Source organism: Orbicella franksi, chromosome 3, assembly GCF_964199315.1.
Source record: "Orbicella franksi chromosome 3, jaOrbFran1.1, whole genome shotgun sequence".
Classification (NCBI taxonomy): Eukaryota; Metazoa; Cnidaria; class Anthozoa; order Scleractinia; family Merulinidae; genus Orbicella; species Orbicella franksi.
In genome coordinates, this window is record NC_138147.1 from 21182501 (window position 1) to 21202218 (window position 19718).

The 19718-nt window shown below is 48.4% G+C and overlaps 1 protein-coding gene across 2 annotated transcripts in view; it reads right to left on the reverse strand.

Moving 5' to 3' along the window:
* The window catches only part of LOC145482693 (oxysterol-binding protein 2-like), a 157658-nt gene that overhangs the window by 118899 nt on the left and 19041 nt on the right, over positions 1 to 19718 (reverse strand). For both annotated transcript variants that reach the window (XM_081461332.1, XM_081461333.1), the window contains one exon: positions 16483 to 16564. In XM_081461332.1, coding sequence (XP_081317458.1) covers positions 16483 to 16564 — 82 coding nt within the window. The remainder of the gene's footprint in view (positions 1 to 16482; positions 16565 to 19718) is intronic.

A 19718-nucleotide genomic window follows, 5' to 3' on the forward strand; every position in this document is an offset into this window, starting at 1 on the left:
CCGCTTGTTCCGAAACCTTTTGAGCCAAGAGCCCCTCCACGCCAAAGAAGGCAAAGAGGAGCGCAAGCGCTTCTGAGGGAGTACGATCCCTTCCCTGCATGGAGAGTTCAAACAGTGACAGACTATCAGAACGAGATTCTAGATCTGTTCGACGATGCAGAGAAAGAAGGGGAAGAGAACTCAGGCCGGCGTTTCATTTGATGGCGCTTCATCAGGCGTCTGGGGAGAAACCTCACGCCAGAGTTCATGGCGAAGATTCGCAAAAGAGTTAGCATGTCATTCTATCTTCGGCACGTTTTCGGGTACCAGTTGCGGAACATTGAGGACGGAACGGTAATCGTGTACTTTTCAAACCCCAAGGGCTCACAGTGGTACAACAAACTAGAAGATGTGGAAAAATGGCTCAACACCCGGGAAGAAGAGCGTCTCGACAACAAAAGAGTTGAAAGGCCCAACACGAAGTGGGCTTTCGAAGGCTTTTTCAACATTGACGTGAAAGTTGTGCTCGACAGGCAGCCGTTGGTGGGAACAGGGCCATTGCCTGACTGGCTGCGCAACCTTGTGCATAGCCGGGCGATGGTGGCGTTGGACATGTACAGAGACAACCTGTGCCTTTGGCGGTGTCTGGCGGTGCACCGAGGGGCGCTTCCGCACAGAAGCACAAGAGAAGCGAAAAATCTGGCCAAGACTTTTTACAAGCTGAAGGTCATTCCAGAAAAGTTCGGAAGAACGTCACTAGACGAGCTGGACAAAGTTGAAATGCACCTGAATGAGGGTTTGCCGGTCAAAGATTGGTTGGGAATCCACGTTTACGAGCCAGAGCGTTTGGAAGACTGAGAAGTTGTGTGGCACCTAAGAACAAATGCGAACCCCAAACTCAAAAACGTGATGGCGATAGGCGTCTACGAAGGCCATGCTTTCTTGATCAAAGACATCACAAAGCTAGCCAAAACTTACGCATGCACACACTGCAGGCAGAGATTCACAAAATCATGCCACCTGCAGCGGCACCACGAAACGTGCTGGGCGGGAGAAACGGTGATCTGCTGCCCGGGGGGCAAAATTGAAGCGCCAGCGACGGCCTACGAAAGAGCGATGTACCCGAAAGGCGAAGCGTCGGTTCAAGCGACGCTGTGGCTGGAGCGAGAAGCAAAGCGGAGTGGGGTCCACATTCACCACGCGATGTGCGGGCACGGAGGCGAGAGATGGTTGGAGAGCGGCGAGGGAACGAAAACCTCGCCAGTTGACGGTTATCACCCCGAAACGAAGACGGTGTTCGAGTTCCACGGATGCCACTGGCACGGCTGCCCAAAATGTTTCCCAATCGGGCAGGAGGTCCTTCAAAGCGGGGAAACTGCCGAGCAGCTGTACAAAGCGACAGTGAACAAAACAGCGGGGTTAAGGAGCAGAGGCTACAGAGTGATCGAAGCTTGGGGCAGCGAAGTGGGGTACATAAAGGGGGAACTTCCGAAGAAGCAAACGCGAACATACCCGCACGCGGTCTTTTACGATTTCGAAGCGTACGGCAACGCGAACCAGCAGAAAGAGCCAACAGGGGCCCTGACGATTGAAAGCGTGAACGTACCGATATGGGTGAGCCTGGGGAACACGCTGGAAAGAGAGCCGCCGCACATACAAAACAAAGACCCGGCGGAGCTGATAAGCGAGTTCTTGAAAGAGCTGCAGCGCCGCACAAAAAACATCGGGGAGCGGGTGAGAGAGGAGTTTCTGCCAAAAGACCTGGCGCTTTTACCGAAAGACCGGCAGAAGCTGATGTGCGAATGGTGCAACGAAGTCCCAGTGGTGGGCTTCAACTCGGGCCGGTACGACCTGAACCTGATAAAAGCCCATTTCGCGGGCGCCGTGGCAGAAGCCAAAAAAGTGCGGGTGGCGAAGAAGGGGAACAAAACGATGTTCCTCCTGACAAGCGGGGTGCGTTTCCTGGACATCATGAACTACCTTGGCCCAGGACAAGCTACGCGAATTGGGTGAAAGCCTACGGAAGCGAAGCGGCGAAAGCATGATTCCCTTATGAATGGTTCGACGGGCCAGAAAAGCTCGACTACCCAGGGCTTGCAGAGTTCGAGGCCTGGTATTCAAAGCTGAAAGGGGGCTACGTTCTGACAAGGGCAGAGTGGGAAGAGTGCCAGAGGGTGTTCAAAGAGCAGGGAATGCGGACATTCAGGGACTGGCTGTGTTATTACAACAACCTGGATGTCGGGCCAGGGCTGGAAGCGCTGGAAAAAATGAAAAGCTTCTACACGGCGCGAGGAATCGACATCCTGAAAGACGCCGTGAGCCTGCCGGGGGTGAGCTTCCATTATGTGCTGCGGGGGGCGATTGAGCGTGGAGCAGACCTGTGGAGCCCAGACAGAGAAGCCTACAGCATGCTGAAACGGGCGGTTGTGGGCGGGCCAAGCCTGGTTTTCATGCGGTACCACGAAGTGGGCAAGACGGGGGTAAGGGAGCACAAGTTCCCCCGAGAGCCGGTGCGGCAATGCAAAAAGATCGTGGGCTTCGACGCGAACGCACTCTACCTGTCGACGATGTTGAGAGCAATGCTGTGCAGAAGGGGGTGGGTGAAGAATTACATCGAAGACCGCCAGAAAGAAGCGGCCGAAGCCCTTGTGCAAGCCCTGAAATTGGGCCAATGGTTCGGTTTCGCAGAAGTGGACATCGAGATTCCGCGAAACCTGTGGGCCAAGTTTGAAGAAATGTGCCCTTTCTTCATCAACAAAACCGTCCCGCAACAAGCTGTGCCCCGGCATATGCAAGAGTACCTGGCAAAAACAGGCCGGCCGCGAGGAGACGGAAAAAAGCTTGTGGGGGCGCTTTCGGCAGAAAAGATGCTGGTCTACGCGCCCCTCTTGCGGTGGTACGTCGGCCATGGGGCGGTGGTGACAAGGGTCTACCGGACAATCGACTACACGCCAGGCAAACCGTTCACGTGGTTTGTAGAGCAGGTGACTGAGGCGCGGCGGACGGGCGACACAGAGAAAAGCAAGGCGCTGCTGGCGGAAGTGTTCAAACTCTTGGGGAACAGCGCCTATGGGAAGTTCATCGAAGCGGTCGAGCAGCAAACGAACGTGATCTACACGAAAGACGAGAAGGTCGTCGACAGAGTGCTGCAGAGCGCGTATTTCGAAGACCTCGACGAGATCGGGAAGGCCTACGAGCTGGAAAGCCGGAAGCCGAGGGTCGTGATAAAGAGGCCGTTCCAGATCGGAATCGCGGTTTACGAGATGGCGAAGCTGCGGATGCTGGAATTTTATTACGACTTCCTGGACAAGTTCATGGAGAGAAGAGATTTCGAGCTTATCCAGATGGACACGGACAGCAATTACCTGGCGCTCTCAGGGGACAGCCTCGCAGACGTCGTCCGGCCGGAGATGAAGGTGGAATTTGAAGCGGAAAAAAGAAACTGGCTGGCCTGGGACAAGTGGAGCAGCTGGACGCCAGGGCTCTTCAAACTTGAGTTCGAGGGCAGCCGGATGATCGCGCTGAGCTCGAAGTGCTACTTTTCTGACAAAGAGGGGGAGTTGGGTGAAAAACGGAAGTTCAGCGCGAAGGGGATGTCGAGAACCCAAAACAAGCTGACCTGGGTACGGTTCAATGCAGCGTTGCCAGGCGCCCGGGACATGACCACGAACAGAGGCTTCAGGATGCGGGACGGGCGGATGGTCACTTACGAGCAGCAAAACCTGGGGCTGAGCGCTTATTACGACAAGAGGTGGGTGCTGGCCGACGGGATCCACACGGAACCGATTGAATATCACATCTAGTTCACGTGAGCGGGAGGAAGAGAAGTGTTCGGAGGAACAACCAGCAGCTCTTTGCGCACGAAGCCGCGCTTGGGCCTGTCGCGCAGATAGTAGAGAACGGGCTGATCGGGTTTGATGAAAGACTTTTCAATGCCGAAAACTTTCAAAGACCAGATTGGATCCGTGGCCCTTTTCACGCCCCCTTCAAGCTCGCCGGGCTGGTAGAGATAACGAACTTGGACAAGAGAGGGGAGGATTTTTTCGCGTTTTCCAACAGGCCTCGTGTAAGGTGTCGACAGTCTGGCGTAAACAGCTTTTTCTTTGATGGCGATGGCGGGTTTTTTGCCGATAAGGCTTGTGACCTCGTTGTTGAGAGCCGAAACAACTTCAGGAAGTCTTTTCACCCAGGCAGTGGACCGCTTGCCCTGAGGGAGAAGCATCTCTTCGGCGTACTGGTGCCCGAAGAAGCGCTCAACCAGAGTGTGGTTGAAACGTTCGACAATGGCCTGGTCGCGGTGAAGGTTAACGCGCCCACGCCAGATAAAGGTTTGGTGCTTGTCCATCTCTTTGGTGACGGCGCCCATGAATTCGCGCCCGGGGTCAACCTGCAGCATTTTGGGCCATTCCAGAGGCGAGCGCTTGTAAATCTTCTGAAAGGCCAGGGCGACCTCATCAGAATTTTTTCGAAGTCAGGGGTTCGGCCTCTTTCAAGTGGCTGGCCACGTCGACAACGGTGAGCGCGTATTTGAAAACTTTGCGGCCACGAGGGAGCTTGTCGTGCGGCAGAAAAAGGTCAGCCTGATGGACCCTGTTGGGCGTGGGAACGTCGAATTTCGGCCGAGGAATCCGCTTCGGCGCGGGGAGGTATATCTGCCAGAGCGCTTGCCTGATCAGCCACTTTTTTGCGGCTTGTTCAGGTACCTTGGCGGCCTCGGCCAATTTTTTGATCACGGCAATTCCTTTCCAGTAGCCCCCGGGGCTGTAGTAAATCTTTGCGAGTTTCACGTCCATATAAGTAAGGCGTAAAAAAGTTTAAAGGAACCGGAAAGCCACGTACCCCAGAGCGAGCGCGCCGGCGCCCACGAATGCAAGTTCGCCGTTTTTCTGCTGCTGGCTTGGCTGATAAAAATCTGAGAACTTCGGCTCCTTGGGGGGCGCTACCTGTGCACCGGCATGCGCCTGGTTGTAGAGTTGGAATTGGTGGTTCGTGTCGATGAGGCCCTGCCTGGCCTGCTCCTTTGTTCGCGCGTTGGTCGCGATCCAGTCGAGAAGCTGTGTCCGGTCGCGCGTGTAATTGGTGTAAGCGGCTTGATAAGCTTCGAGAGGTTTGTCGTGGCGCTTTTTTTCTTCAAGCGCGGCTTTGCCGCCCCTGCTGAGCGCCCTGGCCAGATAATTGCCACCGATAAAAGCCGTAGCGTTCAACACAGCCCCGCCAATCATGATAGCGATGCTCGCCATGGTATAAATTATCGGAATATTTTTTCAAATGCTGGCGGGGAGGATTTTCGGGTCAAGGTAACATTTTAGCACAATGCTGCCCACCACGACGACGGTGAACTTCACGTAATTCATAAAGCTGCTGCTGGGATCGGAAGTGAAATTCTCTTTCGCAACCTTTTTCGCGGCCCAGCCGATGCCGGTGGCTAATCCAGTGAGAGTTGCGGCGTCAATAACGGTCTTGACAAGCTTGTTGTCTGACATGGCGCGCTTGATATAAGGAAAGAGCGAAAGTTTAAAACAAAATTAATCTGTCTTCCCCGCGGCCTTTTCTGCGCAATTGGCACAAAACACCTCTTCTTCTTCTTCTTCCACAACTTCGCGGCCAAAGGCTTCTTTCAAAAGATCTGCGGTGAAGAAAACGACATCTTTGTTTATGTTGTACAACACCCTCGAGATAGTACAAAAGGTGAAGACAGAGACGAGAAACTTGGCAACATCAACTTTGACCATGTTGATATGAATCACGCGCAAATATTTAAATCATTTTTTTTAATCCTCTTGGCCGTGTATCGCAAGCAGGTTTTGGCTCGAGACTCACTGGCTCAGGAGCGGGCTCAGGCGCGGGCTTCGGCGTTCTAATTTTGTCTAATGCAGCATTGGTCGCTGCCAGGATCTCTTCACACTTGTAATAGAGCCCGCCCAGGGAAACGCCAATGCTGCCAATACCAATCCATTGATTGGTGCTGAGGCCAAAAAGGCCGCCGCTCTTGGGGCTTTCACCTTCTGTAGATGCGGCTGGCTTTGGTGCATCTGCGGCTTTTTCTGGCTTTTCCGCCTCTGCGGCTTTCGCTTGTTTTTCTGCGTAATGAACCTCGGCCGCTTTTTTCTGTTCTTCTCGGGCAATACGGGTTCTTTCGGCAACCATTTTTCCGGCGGCCACACACTTGGGGTTTTTTACGCGCTGCGTGGTTGCAGCGGGAGTCGTCACTTGCCGTATGCTGTCGGCGGCAGGCGCTGGCTTGGTCTCTGCCTGAGGCAGAGTGGAGGAAGAAGGCGTGCTCTCGGATTGTTCGGTTGACATTGAAGCGCACCGTATATAAGACAACAAAAAAGTTCAATTGTTTTCGGTCAGCGAGACCTCACCATTTGTTGAATGAATGCTGGACGTTCATTCCGCATTTGCTGAGCCGGGCACTACATCAACGCGCTCAAGAGGATAACCCTGTTCGTCACGAGAAGGATGGCTCATCTCCGGCAACTGCAGACTGAAATCAACATGTTTGGTTGTGATGAACATCGCGTTGGCCACGGCAAGAAACCTGCCACACTTCAAAGCCAGGTTGCCGGCAAAAGTGGAGAGCTCTTTGTTCAAGATGTAGTCGTTTCGGAGCTCTTTTTGGTAAGCCTCGATGTCTTTGATTTTTACGGCCATTCCGACCGCTTTGGTTGCAAGAAAAATGAAGCTGTCGATCAGGCTTTCCGTCGTCTTGGAGCCCACGTATGTCTCGTAGCGTTTGATGTACTTCTCGACATCTTTGTCGCTCAGGCGCTTCACTTGATCGTGGTTCAGCTGCACTCCGATAGCCTCTTTGACTTTGCCTGTGGAAACGAGCACGGCCAGCTGCTCGCGAAGTGCAGGAATGTCGGGGGCGGTTGCAACGATGCCGGCTGCTGGACCACTTGACGGCGCGGGCTCCGTTTCCGTAAGGTGCATAACATCTGCTAACCTGTCTTCTGCAGACATTGTGCAAGGCTATATACAGCGCGCATTTTTTTATTCAAATAACTTTACCCCGTAGGGGTGGCGAAGCGCGAACACAAGATAAGAGAACTTTCGCTCTTTCAGCTTTGAAATCAATCCTCTGTACTCATCGGGGGAGAGCTCGCCGGCGTAATCGTCGAAGATGGCTTTTGTTGTCCTGGCCGAGGGGGTGTAAAAGAGTACGCTCGCCGCCACGTTCTCACGGAAGGAAGCTGTTATTCCGGTCAACTTCTGGGTCAGCGCCCACACGCTGATGCCCATATGCCGCGCAGAAAGGCGAGATTCACCAGCTCGCCTGTGCACCCTTTCACATCTTTTGAGGCCGCGCAGTCGTCGAGGATTATGAGCGTGTTGGTGCCCTCGGAAAGCCATCTCACGAGCTTCAACCACCTTTCCACGTCGTGCTGCTCGCAGACAATCACATCCATTCTGGGATCGTTTTCGCCAAACCGGCGGTAGGTCTTGTGGTGCGTGAAGGTCGGGCAGATGAGCACGACAATGTCGAACTTTCCGCGGAAAGGGCCGTAGAGCTGGTCAACCACGAACCTTGATTTGCCCGAATTGGTCAGCCCCACGATGACAGCGTTGAAGGGTATCTGGGTCGGGTCCATGTTCTATTCAGTTCTGTACAGATTCAAGCTGTCTTTCCATAACGTTGAACTGCGAGTCAGAGATGACGAACACGTGGCAGTTCATGTTGCCCGAGCCCTCGGCTTTCCTCTCGATTTCCAGCTGGACCCTGTCTGTGCTGTTCACAATGCGCTTGCCGCTTCCATGGATGTCTTGGTCCGCCATGGTGCGCATGTCAATCAGAAGCCCGAAATTGTCTTCTGTGTAAAACTTTGTCACGCTCATGTGCTAGGTTTTATTTTTTCTTTCACAAAGAAGCGCTGGGCTTCTTCCCACATGGCCTTGCCTTCGACGCCATTGTTGTAAATCATGTTGGGCAAGCCGTTGATCGTGACGCTCACTTTTGTCAGATCCGGGAAGACGTATTTTTCTGAATCTCTGGCGCCATCAACGTACGGGTCAATGAACAGCAGCAGGATGGCTTTCAAGGACCTTTTTTGGGCATCAATTTTGATGTTCTTCCATGTGTCGGTGTCTTTTTTGAAGGCCACCACTCTGGAACGCATCACGTGGTCATAGGCAAACTCTTTTCCGCTCTCGTAAACGCTATGTGCCTCGTCAGCCAGAGTCTTGCTGCCGATCATATCGTACTCGAGCTCAATGTTCGTCAGCTTGTATTTCAGCTTGGTTGTGTCCGAGCCCCTGACCACATGCGCGGCATCAGCCAGTTTTAATTCGAAAACGAGGTCTTTCTACAACGCCTGGGGATAGAAAACGCCGTGGTCTGTCAATATCTGATGGTCCAGCCTGATCCGGTACTTGGTCCCGTACACCTCAGTCAGCTTGGTTTCAGCATTAACGCTCGAGGTTTCCTTGTCTCCAGCGTTTGATCGGATCTTGCATAGTTTCTCAGTCTAAATCCCTTCAAAGATCCTGTTGTCTCTTTCTTCCTGCGAAAGGAAAAGATCTTCAAAGATTTTGTAGATGCCGTAGCCGACTGTGTCTTGGAGCTTTTCTCCTCCAAACTTTACTTCCATCGCGTCAACAAGCGCTCGCGTGACGTTCTGCACAAGGTAGTTGATGGCGTGCCCTCCAGAAAGGTCAATGTCGAAGACAAGCGCAAGCGAACCCGGCACAAGAACCTCATTCACGTTCAGCTTTGGGACGTAAACGAACAGAGTTTCGCCTGGGTTGGCTTCAGTGCGCGAAAATGTTATCCTCTTCACCGCGCGCTCCGCCTGCATGCCGTGCAAGGTTTTTTTCATGTACGTGGCACGAAGTTTCTCTGGAACCGCCATTGTATATACGCCGGCGATAATTTTCTAATTTAAAAATAACCGGCTTTCATATATCTTGCTATGGCGGAAGGCGGTTTCGGATTTGGTCCCGAAGACCCCATTGGCCAAGGCTCTGATAAAAACGAACCAGATGCTGACACAACCACGCCTTTTGAGCCAGGCACGGCGTCAACTCCCTACCAAACTGGTGACCCCTACCACAGGGGCGAAGAAATTGAAATGAGTTGTTTTCCTCACGAGAAGTCCGGCCAGCCTGACACTTCTACTGACGAGACGTCCTTTGGGAGAGAAGAAACCCCTTTGCTCAAGGATCTTATTCATACCGATGAGCAAGAAAACTTTTTGCAAAACAAGCTTGCAAAAATAAAAGCATGGCGCCCGAAAGTAGACTTCAGTAGGATTGGCCCAATTGGTTTCGGCAAAAAACCAGCCAATCAATCCCGTATTGTTGCCTTTGGGCCACAGGGTGGTGAAACCCCTGTTTTCCTGAAAGGCGAAACGGGTTTACAGAAAAAATTCCTTGATTCCTTCTCGACAGCTCTGGGGCCAAGAGCCGCAGAGATCATTGCTGAAGACAGAGACACCATCAGGGAAGAAAGTCAAAGACTGAGAGAGAGTGAAATCCAACTTCAACAGGCCGAAACACTCCGTTCGCAAAGAGAAGAAGTCAAAGAAAAAATAGAAGCCACTATAAAACAACGCATGGAAATTCAAGATAAGATTGACGAAATTACGGATAAATATGGTTCGAATCTTGAGAGCGAACAAGAGCTCAATAGGCTCAAACAACAGAAAAAGATCGTTCAAACCAATCTTGAAAACCAGAAAAAAGTTTTGGCCTCGCTCACAAAAAAAACCATTGCCGCAGAAAAACAAGCCAAGGTTGACAGACTCAGGGCCAGCCTCGCAGCAAAAACAAGTGAAAGGGACGCCTTGGAAGAAAGGCTCAACCAAACAAAACCGCTGGGCGACCTGAAAGAGGAGGAAAGCAAACTGCAGCGCCAAAACGAGGAAGATCTGGCGATCATCCAAGATGAGAATCGCCAGCGCTCTGAAAAACAAGACGCAGAAGGCAGGGTGGCTCAAAGAAACCAGGAGATCACCCGTTTGCAAACTCAGATCGCGGAAAGGGAAATGGAGCGCCCTCTCTTGGAAAGGGTCAAGGAGATCTTCAAAAAATATGGCGTCACGTTGACCGCCATTCTTCTCGCCGCCGGGACAACAATCGGCGCTGTCATCGGGGTCCTCACCAGAAGTTTGAAAGCCACCGGCAAAGTTTTGGGGAACGGCCTCAAAGATATTGGCGCAAAACTCGGCTCCATTCTGCCCGGGCTGATTGGCTCGATCGTGAGCTTCCTTTTCAAAGCCGCAGGCCAAGTCGTCAGGTTTCTGGCCGAGCACACCTGGCTGCTCCTTCTTGCCGCGGTGGCCTTTCTGTCCGATCATTATTTAAAGAAGCGGCGTGATTAGGTCGAAGCCATCAACAGCAACGCCCCAACTCCAACAAGTCCGACAATGACCGCCGTTCTGTTGATTTCGTGTTGCGGCGTTTTGTCTGCAGCCTCGGGCTCCGGCGGAAGCGTTTGTTCCTTTTCGGCCGGTGGCGAAGCTTGTTTACTGTAGGGTAGAACCACACGCCCCGATTCGGCTGTTGAGGCTTTGTGAAACAGGTTGGACGGGTGGCTGTTGGGCGGGTTAATTTTTGACAGGCCACCTGCCATGAGTTTGAGCCCAGCTTTTTTGTCTCTGGATTTACCCCGTTGTTCACCCCAAGTTTCACCCCAGAGACCGCCTGTTTCAGCTTGTTGTTGTAACCGACCGTGCTGGCCATGTTCATTATCATCTGCGCCGGCATGAGCCACGCCATGGGGGCAACAGCGAGGTTGAGCCTCGCCTTCGCTTGGTCCACCGCGAGCTGGTACCTTTGCACGCTTCCCGCCAAGTCGGGCTGTGTGATCGCCCATTCCATCAGCACCAAGAACTCGCTCTGGGCTTCTCTCGCCCGGCCACCTGAGCCCAGAATGCTGCTGCGGACGTTCACTTCCGCACCCAGGACGCTGTAAACATAAGCCTCGATTGACTGGTTGATTCTCAACAAGCCCGCCTGCGTCAAACCGTTCACCGTGTTGGGCGCGAACCAGTCCGCTTGAGCTTCAGAAGCCGCCCCCGGTTCGATGTAATCGATCAAGTCCCCTTTTATCGCTTTGCCGCCTTCATCGCTGAATTTGTTCCATCCTGGGTATTTGTAGTCCGTTTTCGACGGGCCCACTCCTGTCGCGTAAAAGTAAATGCTTCCCAGTCCGTGGTTTTCCCCGTGCGTGAAGCGGAAATCGCTCTAGGGGGCTATGCCGAACTCCCTGCATATCCTTTTGTACAAAGCCACGTCGTAATGGTTGTTGAATTGTTTGAACGCCGGGTCTCCCGGCAAAGCGCTCATGCTCTGGATTCCTCCAAGCTGGTACAAAATCCTTCTGACCGTGTAGTACACGTGGAATTTGTAGAAAGCTCTTATCTGCGGCAGGAGATCCATCCCGCTGTCAAAGATTTCACGAGAAACTCCGCACCCCTGGGTCGCGCAGAAAACCGCGAAGTTCAGCTGCTGCGGCCAATATTTCATGTCTGGCCCTCCCAGCCAGCATTTTGATTCCGCTACCGACGTGTGCCTGAGTTTGGTGTTTTGAAATATTTCTCGGAATTTCGTTGTGAAATACTGTTCAGGCGTGACGTATATTTTGATTGGGGTGTTGAATATTTGCTTTAAACTGCCCGCTTTGCTGTCGAAAGGTACGGCAGGGACCGCCAAAGAAACTTTTGAACCAAGCGGCGACAGTTGGTAAGGAAAACCCCCGCTGCCTCCCAAACCAAGCGCTTCTTTCATTTCGGCGCTCCAGTATTTTCTATCTGAACCGAAGATGCTTTGAAACGAGTCTTCGCTTTCTTTGAAAAACACCTCTGCGGTCACGTTATTTTTCTCGTCGATCGTTGCTTGTGAGATGAACCGGCTTTTGTCGGCTTTGGGGAAGCGGTTTAAAAAGCTTGTCCACGCCTTTTTCTTCGCCGCCTCCGCTTTTTTTAACACAGGACCCTTCCACACATTCGCCATGTATTTTGAACATAATTTATTTGTTGAATATAAAAATGGTTGTTCTCACTCTTGTCATGCAACAGAACGGCGAGACCATCTATTTTGAAGAACCGCTCCCAGGAGCAAGCTATGGCAGACTTTTGAGTTGTTCTTTTTTCAACTCGTGGCATAATCTGGGTCGTGTTGGCAGAATGTTTTTCAAAGGAACCGACGACGTGGTTGCATCATTGCCTCAAGGGCATTACAATGTCGAGAGCCTCGTTAAAGAACTGCAATCCAGTTTTCAATATCACAAGAAAAAAGGGAAAATGGTCTTGGAAACTAATAACCCCAATTCTGTTCTTAAAATTACAATCACCGCTGGTAATGCACTCAACACTAATCAACCGAAAGAAGTTTCCGTTGATTACAGTTTGGCCAATTTTCTTGGAGTCGGGAGAAATATGAGGAAAGAAGAATACATCAAAAAGCTTAACAGCCCGAGTTGCTACTTTATCCACTGCGATCTCATCGACTCGACAAAAAACTTTTTGAATGGAAAGAGGTCAGACCTTCTTCCCAAGGTTGACGTCAGAGGAAAGCCTTACGAAAAAGTCAGCTACAACATCAACTCATCGCAAAACATTTTCCGTGACGCTTTTACAGACAAGTTCATAAACAGCATCACCTTAAAGGTGAAGGATGAAAATGGCGAACTCTTTGATTTCAAAGGCCTGATGCTTGTTTTTGAATTACAGTTAAATTAAATTTCTTTATATACGCAATGTCTTCTGCGAATCTGTTGCCTCCAACCGTGCCGCCTGCCAAGCCACTATATCCGGTGGTGGCGGCAGAGCCTTCTCAAAATTTCCGCTTGCAGAAGGTCGAGATTTCCAATACATTGGCCGGCGAGGTCCACCACTATCGCCTCGTCGCGAAAAAATACAAACGCGCGAGAAAGTTCATTAATTGGGGCGCCGCCGGCTCCAGCGTTCTCTTGGCAGCATTTTCCAGCGCGAGTTTTGGCTCCGCTCTGTCTGTGGTTGGCTTGCCGGCTGCCGTTCCTCTTGGCGGCACTGGTGGGTGCTTTGCTCTCATTTCGTCTACGTTGATTCTCGCCGGCAAAAAGCTCAACTCGAAGATCAAGAAGCATCAAGAGATCACCACGCTCGCCGTTGCCAAGCGCGACACCGTCAACAGACTTCTCTCGAACGCTTTGAACAACAACGAGGTGTCTTCCCACGAGTTCGACACTATCCTTTCGGAGTTTCAGCAATACAATTTTCTGAAAGATCAGGTCCGGGCAAAGATGCTTCGCCAACCATCAACAAGAGAGCTTCCTGAGGTTGATGTCCAAAAACTTGAGAAAGACATCCGCGGCAGACTTGAAGTGGAAATGATAAAAAAAAATCACGAAACCTCCCGCTTCGAACCGAATTTCGAGCGAAAAAACACAAAACTCTCTCTTTGTCTTGTCAAAAACAGGTGATTGCGCTATTTGGCATGCCACATAAATGGCCTTGATCTTTTGAGGTTACTCACTGACGCAGTCATGTGCGAAATAGGGAAAACCCCCCGATCAGCTGTTTCTTTTTATCGCTCTAGTGAAGTCTCTTTGTTCAACTGCATTTCGTGCCCAATTTTTCCTCGAAAAAAAGTGAAAAGTTCCATTTTTATTAGCCAGGCCGAGAAGAAATACCCTATTCTAACAAACTGTGGACAAAAAATAGAAATCTGCCTGTAAAATTCCTTTTGACTTCAACATTCCCGGTGGCTTTGAAAATTCCTGATCGCTTCAACTGAAGCCAAGAGGAATGCAACGAGCTTAAACTGAAGCCTTCAGGAATTTGCAACAGGAAGCTGTGTCGCCTCAACCGGAACCGCGTCATGAAAGCATTCAACAACTTCGCGTGTAATGTCACGCACTTGTCTCTGCCACTTAGGCATGAAATATTCATTCACGAGAAATGCAATCAAGTGAACACTGACAAGCATGTTTTTTTGGTATGCAAATGCAGCCGTGTATTTTTAATGTAATTATTCAAACTAAGGTTAATATCACCGCTTTTTTCGCTAACTCTCCCAGCCATAAAGGAACCACTCGTGCCAGTCATAACCGTCCCAGGAGCATACTTTAATAAAATTCTTGTGCTCTAGGCTGGCTTCTATAAGCTCTATCGGCCGGCTTAGCGATGTTTTATGAAGCTTTCCATCCCTTTCGAAACAGGGGAAACAACAACCCTCGAAAAAGCAGTCAGCATATTCAAAGCAAATAACCATCTTCACAATCTGCTGCTTGAATTCGCAGAAAGGCAGTTTTAAAATATTCTCGTGTACCTTGGCCCACCCCATTTCCTTTTTTTCCTTTATTTTTATCGCAATGTACTTCTTGAGAATCATCTCACGAAGCTCTGGAGGGAGTCTTTGAATGGCCTCGGAAAGCCCACTGGAAGACATCGCTCTTCGGCTATAACCCCGGTTACCTTTCTCTAGCTGGTGGGGTCGAGGCATTTGAACACAGGGTGGTTAAGTGAACTCATGGCGAGTTACAAGCAAGTTCCGTCATCGTATCAAGAGCTCTACAAGTTGCAGGTTGAAAGAGAAAACAACCCGCAAACCGACGGTGATGAGATAAAAAAGATCAGAAAAATGACTTGTTTCTTCGCAGACGTCATGAGAGAAGAAATCGGGGCTCTTTGTGAAAACGACGCAGAAGACAGAGCAGAACTCAACAAGTAGCTCCAGCTGAGAGAGGTGATGAAAGAAACCAAAAACTGGGAAAGGGTTGCGAAAAAAATCAGAGGCGACATTCGGGACGCGTTCGAAGGGATTGAAAGAGAAGACGACCCCGAATACCTGAAATTCTTGAACGGGTTTTTGTTAAAAGGCGTGAAAGGTGAGGTTAACAGATGCCACTTCTGGAGCCCAACGCTTGAGGCTTACGAAGAGCTTCGGGACGAGCTCAAGCAAGATAAAAACCTGCTCCCTTTTGCAGAGCATTTCGTCAGATGTTTAGACGAAGGGATTGGGCGTTACAATGAATTCAAAGACGATGGATTTAGCAAAATGGGTAAGCTTGGATGTTTTTACAGTGCACCGGGCGAATAAAAACGGGTTAGCGGCCCCCCAGCCGCAGTACGCCCCATAACAGCGCTTTCCGCAGCTTTCTTTCCTGCCCCGCTTCAGCCACCCGCACTTGTTTGGCGCTCTATACATCGCGACTCGGGCAGTATCACAGCGGGCTCGCTTGTTTCTAACATTCCGCACTCCCCCGCGAGGGGCCGTTGAAACCCGTTTTTACCCATTCTTTCCTGTGGCCGCTGCCGCCTCTCCGCCGCCCCTCGTTTGGCCAGACGCTGCGCGGGGTGCCGCCTCTCCGCCACCCCTTGTTTGGCCAGACGCTGCGCGGGGTGCCGCCATTGCGAGTAGTATATAGGGGGTCAAACAAATAATGATTTTCATATGTGCAATGTGGAACCTTATCGCGCCCCGCACGTGAGTCCAGCCCGAGCTTGAGGGGTAGACTTGAATGTGCGGGGCACGATAAGGTTCCACATTGCACATATGAAAACCGTTATTTGTTTGACCCCCTATATACTACTGACTGAAACCAGATAACATGAAGGAAATCATTGGACCCATGATGCAGGAACACTCAGTTGAAGTGAGAATGTAAATGGCATGTTTTCCCTGGTAATTTGCAGCTTTGTCTTGTGTTTCATTACATGTAATTATGTATTTTACTGGTTGTATTTTGAACTTGTTGGAAGCCTAGTATAATTTAGTGCACTGTTGACAGTCATAGTTGTGGAACTTAGCAAAGCAATTGACACTAAGGCGAAATATGACAGCCACTGTGCCGGTGAAATTTTTATTCAAAGTGAGTAACAATATTGTCAGTGGTGATGACAGTGCGAAGAAAGGTACACAGTTGTCTCTTACTGAAGAAAGTTTCATTAATAAAGAATCAGAAAAACAATTGAGATCTCGATATAATCAGTTTATTTCTTCTAAATATGTTGCTGTTAGCCGACTTAAGTGCAAAATTTACTGCTGGGGGTAACCCTGCGATGGACTAACATCCCATCCAGGGGGGGGGGAGGAGTAGAAATACTCCTGGTTGCTCCATGATACAGAAGTAAACCAGATATAAATACAGTCCTGATGGGCTGCGTGACTCGTATGCACTCTTTTATGTAAAAGCATACATGCCTTGAAATTCCACATATATACAATGGAGGCAGTCATTTTGCTTAAACAACAAGTACATCAATGAGGAAGGTAACCAGTTGAGTTTAACACATCAACATTGATAAAACCTTCAGTTTTTCCTTGATTCTTTCAGATTTTTTCTATCTTCTATTTTGCAGAAATTTCACTGTGTATAACATTATTAAACTGAACCTAAGATATACCATTGTAATATCTAGGTTTCCATGCTGCATATACAATTCACCATTTCCTTTTTCCAATTCTGAATTATTTACTATCACAAATGCAACCCAGTTACGCTTCCTAAAGTGTCTTGTTTAAGATGAACTAAACAGAATGAACAAGTATGTCACAAATTCATAACTGATACATCACCTGTAAAAATGAAAGTGGTTCATTAAAATGAACTGGCATGGTTACTTTTGTCAAATCCTTTCCAACAACTGACTTCATAAAACTGGAGAGAATCAATGAGAAAATCAATCAATCACACTGTAATAATAAATATATAGATTTAGCCAAGACTAAAAGCAGAGCTCCTGATCCCAATAAGTTACAATATAACCATATAAGAAAAAAAGGATTTGTTTTTCTTGGATCAGAAACTCAAAAAATGATCAACTATGAGCATTTAATTGTTCAGAGTGAGGTTTCACAATTTTTTTTCCAGTTAAAATCTTAACAAAAACAAAAGTCAAAGCGTACAATTTTTTTTCTCAGATTGTAGAAATTAAATACGCAGTATATCAGGGACTTTCCAAGAGAAGATTACAAGTCCAAGGAATATTTGAGAACAATAGTCAACATCATGCCAGGGGTTAATTTGCACTGAAATTATGCCTCTGTACCTGCCCCCTCCCCATCCCCCAGTGTAATAACCTGGCTTGAACCTTCAAGTCAATCAAAAACCAGTGCCTAGGCAGCGGTCAAATTAAAAAAAAAACATGCAACCTCAACAAGCTGTGCGCGCGACCAACGACACCTCGTAGAGCAAATCTCTGCTGAGTTCAAGTACTATAAAAATCTTTTTCATTTAGCAATTGTTCTTGGATATACTTAAGGATATGAATTTTATGGTAGCAACTGAATATGGTTTATCCAACTTAATTTCAAGTCTTTGAAAGACAGACAGGGAAAAGCAGTGGAAGGCTATTTATCCGACCAATACGTGTTTGTTTACTTACGGAAGCGATCTGAGCTCTGCATGATCTGGATCGTTTCAGAGAATTAAGTTTTGACCCTTTCAATGAAGAACAGAGCTGCTCCTACAGTTTGTGTAACTGTTGCACTTTTACTTGGTTTATTGAATGACCAAGTAACTTCTCTACAAAGAAAGGGCATTGATTGATGAAGGACTTTCAGGAACAGCGATTTTATTCTCTGCCACTCATTGCGACTTCAATTCTCAATGTTATTTAATCAAGAGAGCTTTACAGAATTAAAGTTCTCCCTGACTAATTCCTTCTCCTTTAGTTAATTCGGATTCTTGTCAGTACAACCTAGATCTACATAAGTTTATGGTTGATCCCTGGTTAATCTCTAATCTAGACGACCAATCTAGACTAAAACAGATAAGCTTAATTCCCGATCGCTTTAAACACGGTTTTGACTTTTCAGGAGGCATTACTCAATGGAACAGCTTTTGCTATTTGTCTGCTGGCTACATACTGCACTGTACACAAATAAATTCATTTGAGTTAGGGAACAGTACTTGTAAACGTTTTGATGGAAATCATTTTCTGCTTTCGCGACGATCGCGCGCAGAGCACATGAAAAGCGAGAAATGTCAATCATGTTTTTCGTGCCAAAAATTTACATTCTGATTCACATTCGTGCAAGTGAAACAAGTCGACCTCTCGCAACTTATGTCGCTCGCGCTCACCCTCGCGATTTTGTTGCTTGAAGATTACGCTCATCACTCGAGATAAGTCAAAGTTTAAGAAAAGGTCAACTTGTGGCAAGTCTATGCAAGTGGCATACGTACGAACATACATACGGACAGATGGAAGGACAATCATGTGATAACCAAATTTTTTTGGCTGGTAGGGTTACCAAATTTTCTAAGGATTGGAGCTCCACTCACACACCTTCATTAAGAGACAATGTCATAGGCTACACACATGTAAGATTGCTTTTTCATATCCCCTGAAAATTTCTTTCAGAGGGCATATGAAACTGAAAATATTAAAAGTAATGTTATTTGATCTTTTGCTGTGTCCAACATCATTATCAAGAAAGAAAATGAACGACTGGGAATAACTGGGACAGCTGCCCATCTCACTATGAATCTAGCAGGTGGAGAGAAGAGGTCTGAAACTTCAGAAATCATTGAGGAGGGGGACATGGGGATTTGAGGTGTTGCGGTGTTGATGTTTTTTTAATGCGGTGATGCAGTGAATAAAATCTCAACTTGTGGTGTTGCGGTGATCTCAAACCCTACGGTGTGCGATGTTTGTGTTTTTCACACTGTGGTGTTTGGTGAAATGAAATTGTTTGTGGTGCTGGGGTTTTTTGATTTACCTTTCTCAAACTTAAATTTGACCTAAATTTAGCATGTAAACTTCGTTAATCCATGCTTGTTTATGACAAACACGTACCATTGAGCTTGAGGTTAATGATTTGTAGCAAAATACAGACCTTCACCGTCTAGTCAATCTTCAATATGCTTCAGCTGCCAATCCGAAGCTGTTTTCATTTATATGTAACTTGGCAAGTAACTCGACCTCTCTGCCACCCGGAGCTCAGTGTTCGGTAGACACGAGGAGGAGGAGGACAGAGACAATCCTGGAAATTCTGGAAACGCCAAGGCCAAATATAATGTATTATTGACTGCGCAGTTTCTTTCTACGAAAAAAGGAAAAGGTGGCAAAAACTACTGGCCACAAAATATATTCAGACGTCACGTCGGCAGGGAAGAAAGAAGGCTTTTTAAGCCAAGGAAGCTTTGTAAATTACACAGGTTTACTTTTTTTTTTCCTTTTGCTATTCGGCTTTGTCTATAGGTCATTCTGATACCGGTCTATATCTGCTCTAAGGTCCTGCGACTTTCTTGACCTTCTATTTCTTCAAACGATTATCGATATTGAACGCAAACGCAACTAGCTCCGGAAAGCAATACTTTCAGTCAAGATAGGGCTTCAGTCAGTGGGTTTATACACCAAGAAAAGTGAACAAAGTAAAAGAAGAGAGGGATCTGGGGTAAAGGCCATCTCTCGAGACTCCTCTTTTTTCTTTGTCCACTTCCTATCTTTGCGCAAGGTTTCTTCACAAGAGCAAGAAAACTGATTTACAGCCATCAGCAGTATCGACATATGCGCAATGTAAAGCATTGTGATGTGTTTATTTTGTGGAAAATTGTTGAGGTATAAAAGTATTATTTCAAGTGTAGATGAGCGAATCGTGGCACTAAAAATATGTGTTGCGGTGACAGCGTTTTGTTGTCTTTTCTCGCAGTGATGTAGTGTTCGTTAATATTTTTGCGGTGTTATGGTGTTCAGAACCCCCCCCCCATGTCCCCCTTCATTGAGATCACTGTTGCCTCGACTACAGAAGAGGATACCAGAAAGACCCTGGAAGTATACACTTTAAAGAGACCTTGAACTGCCGTGAAG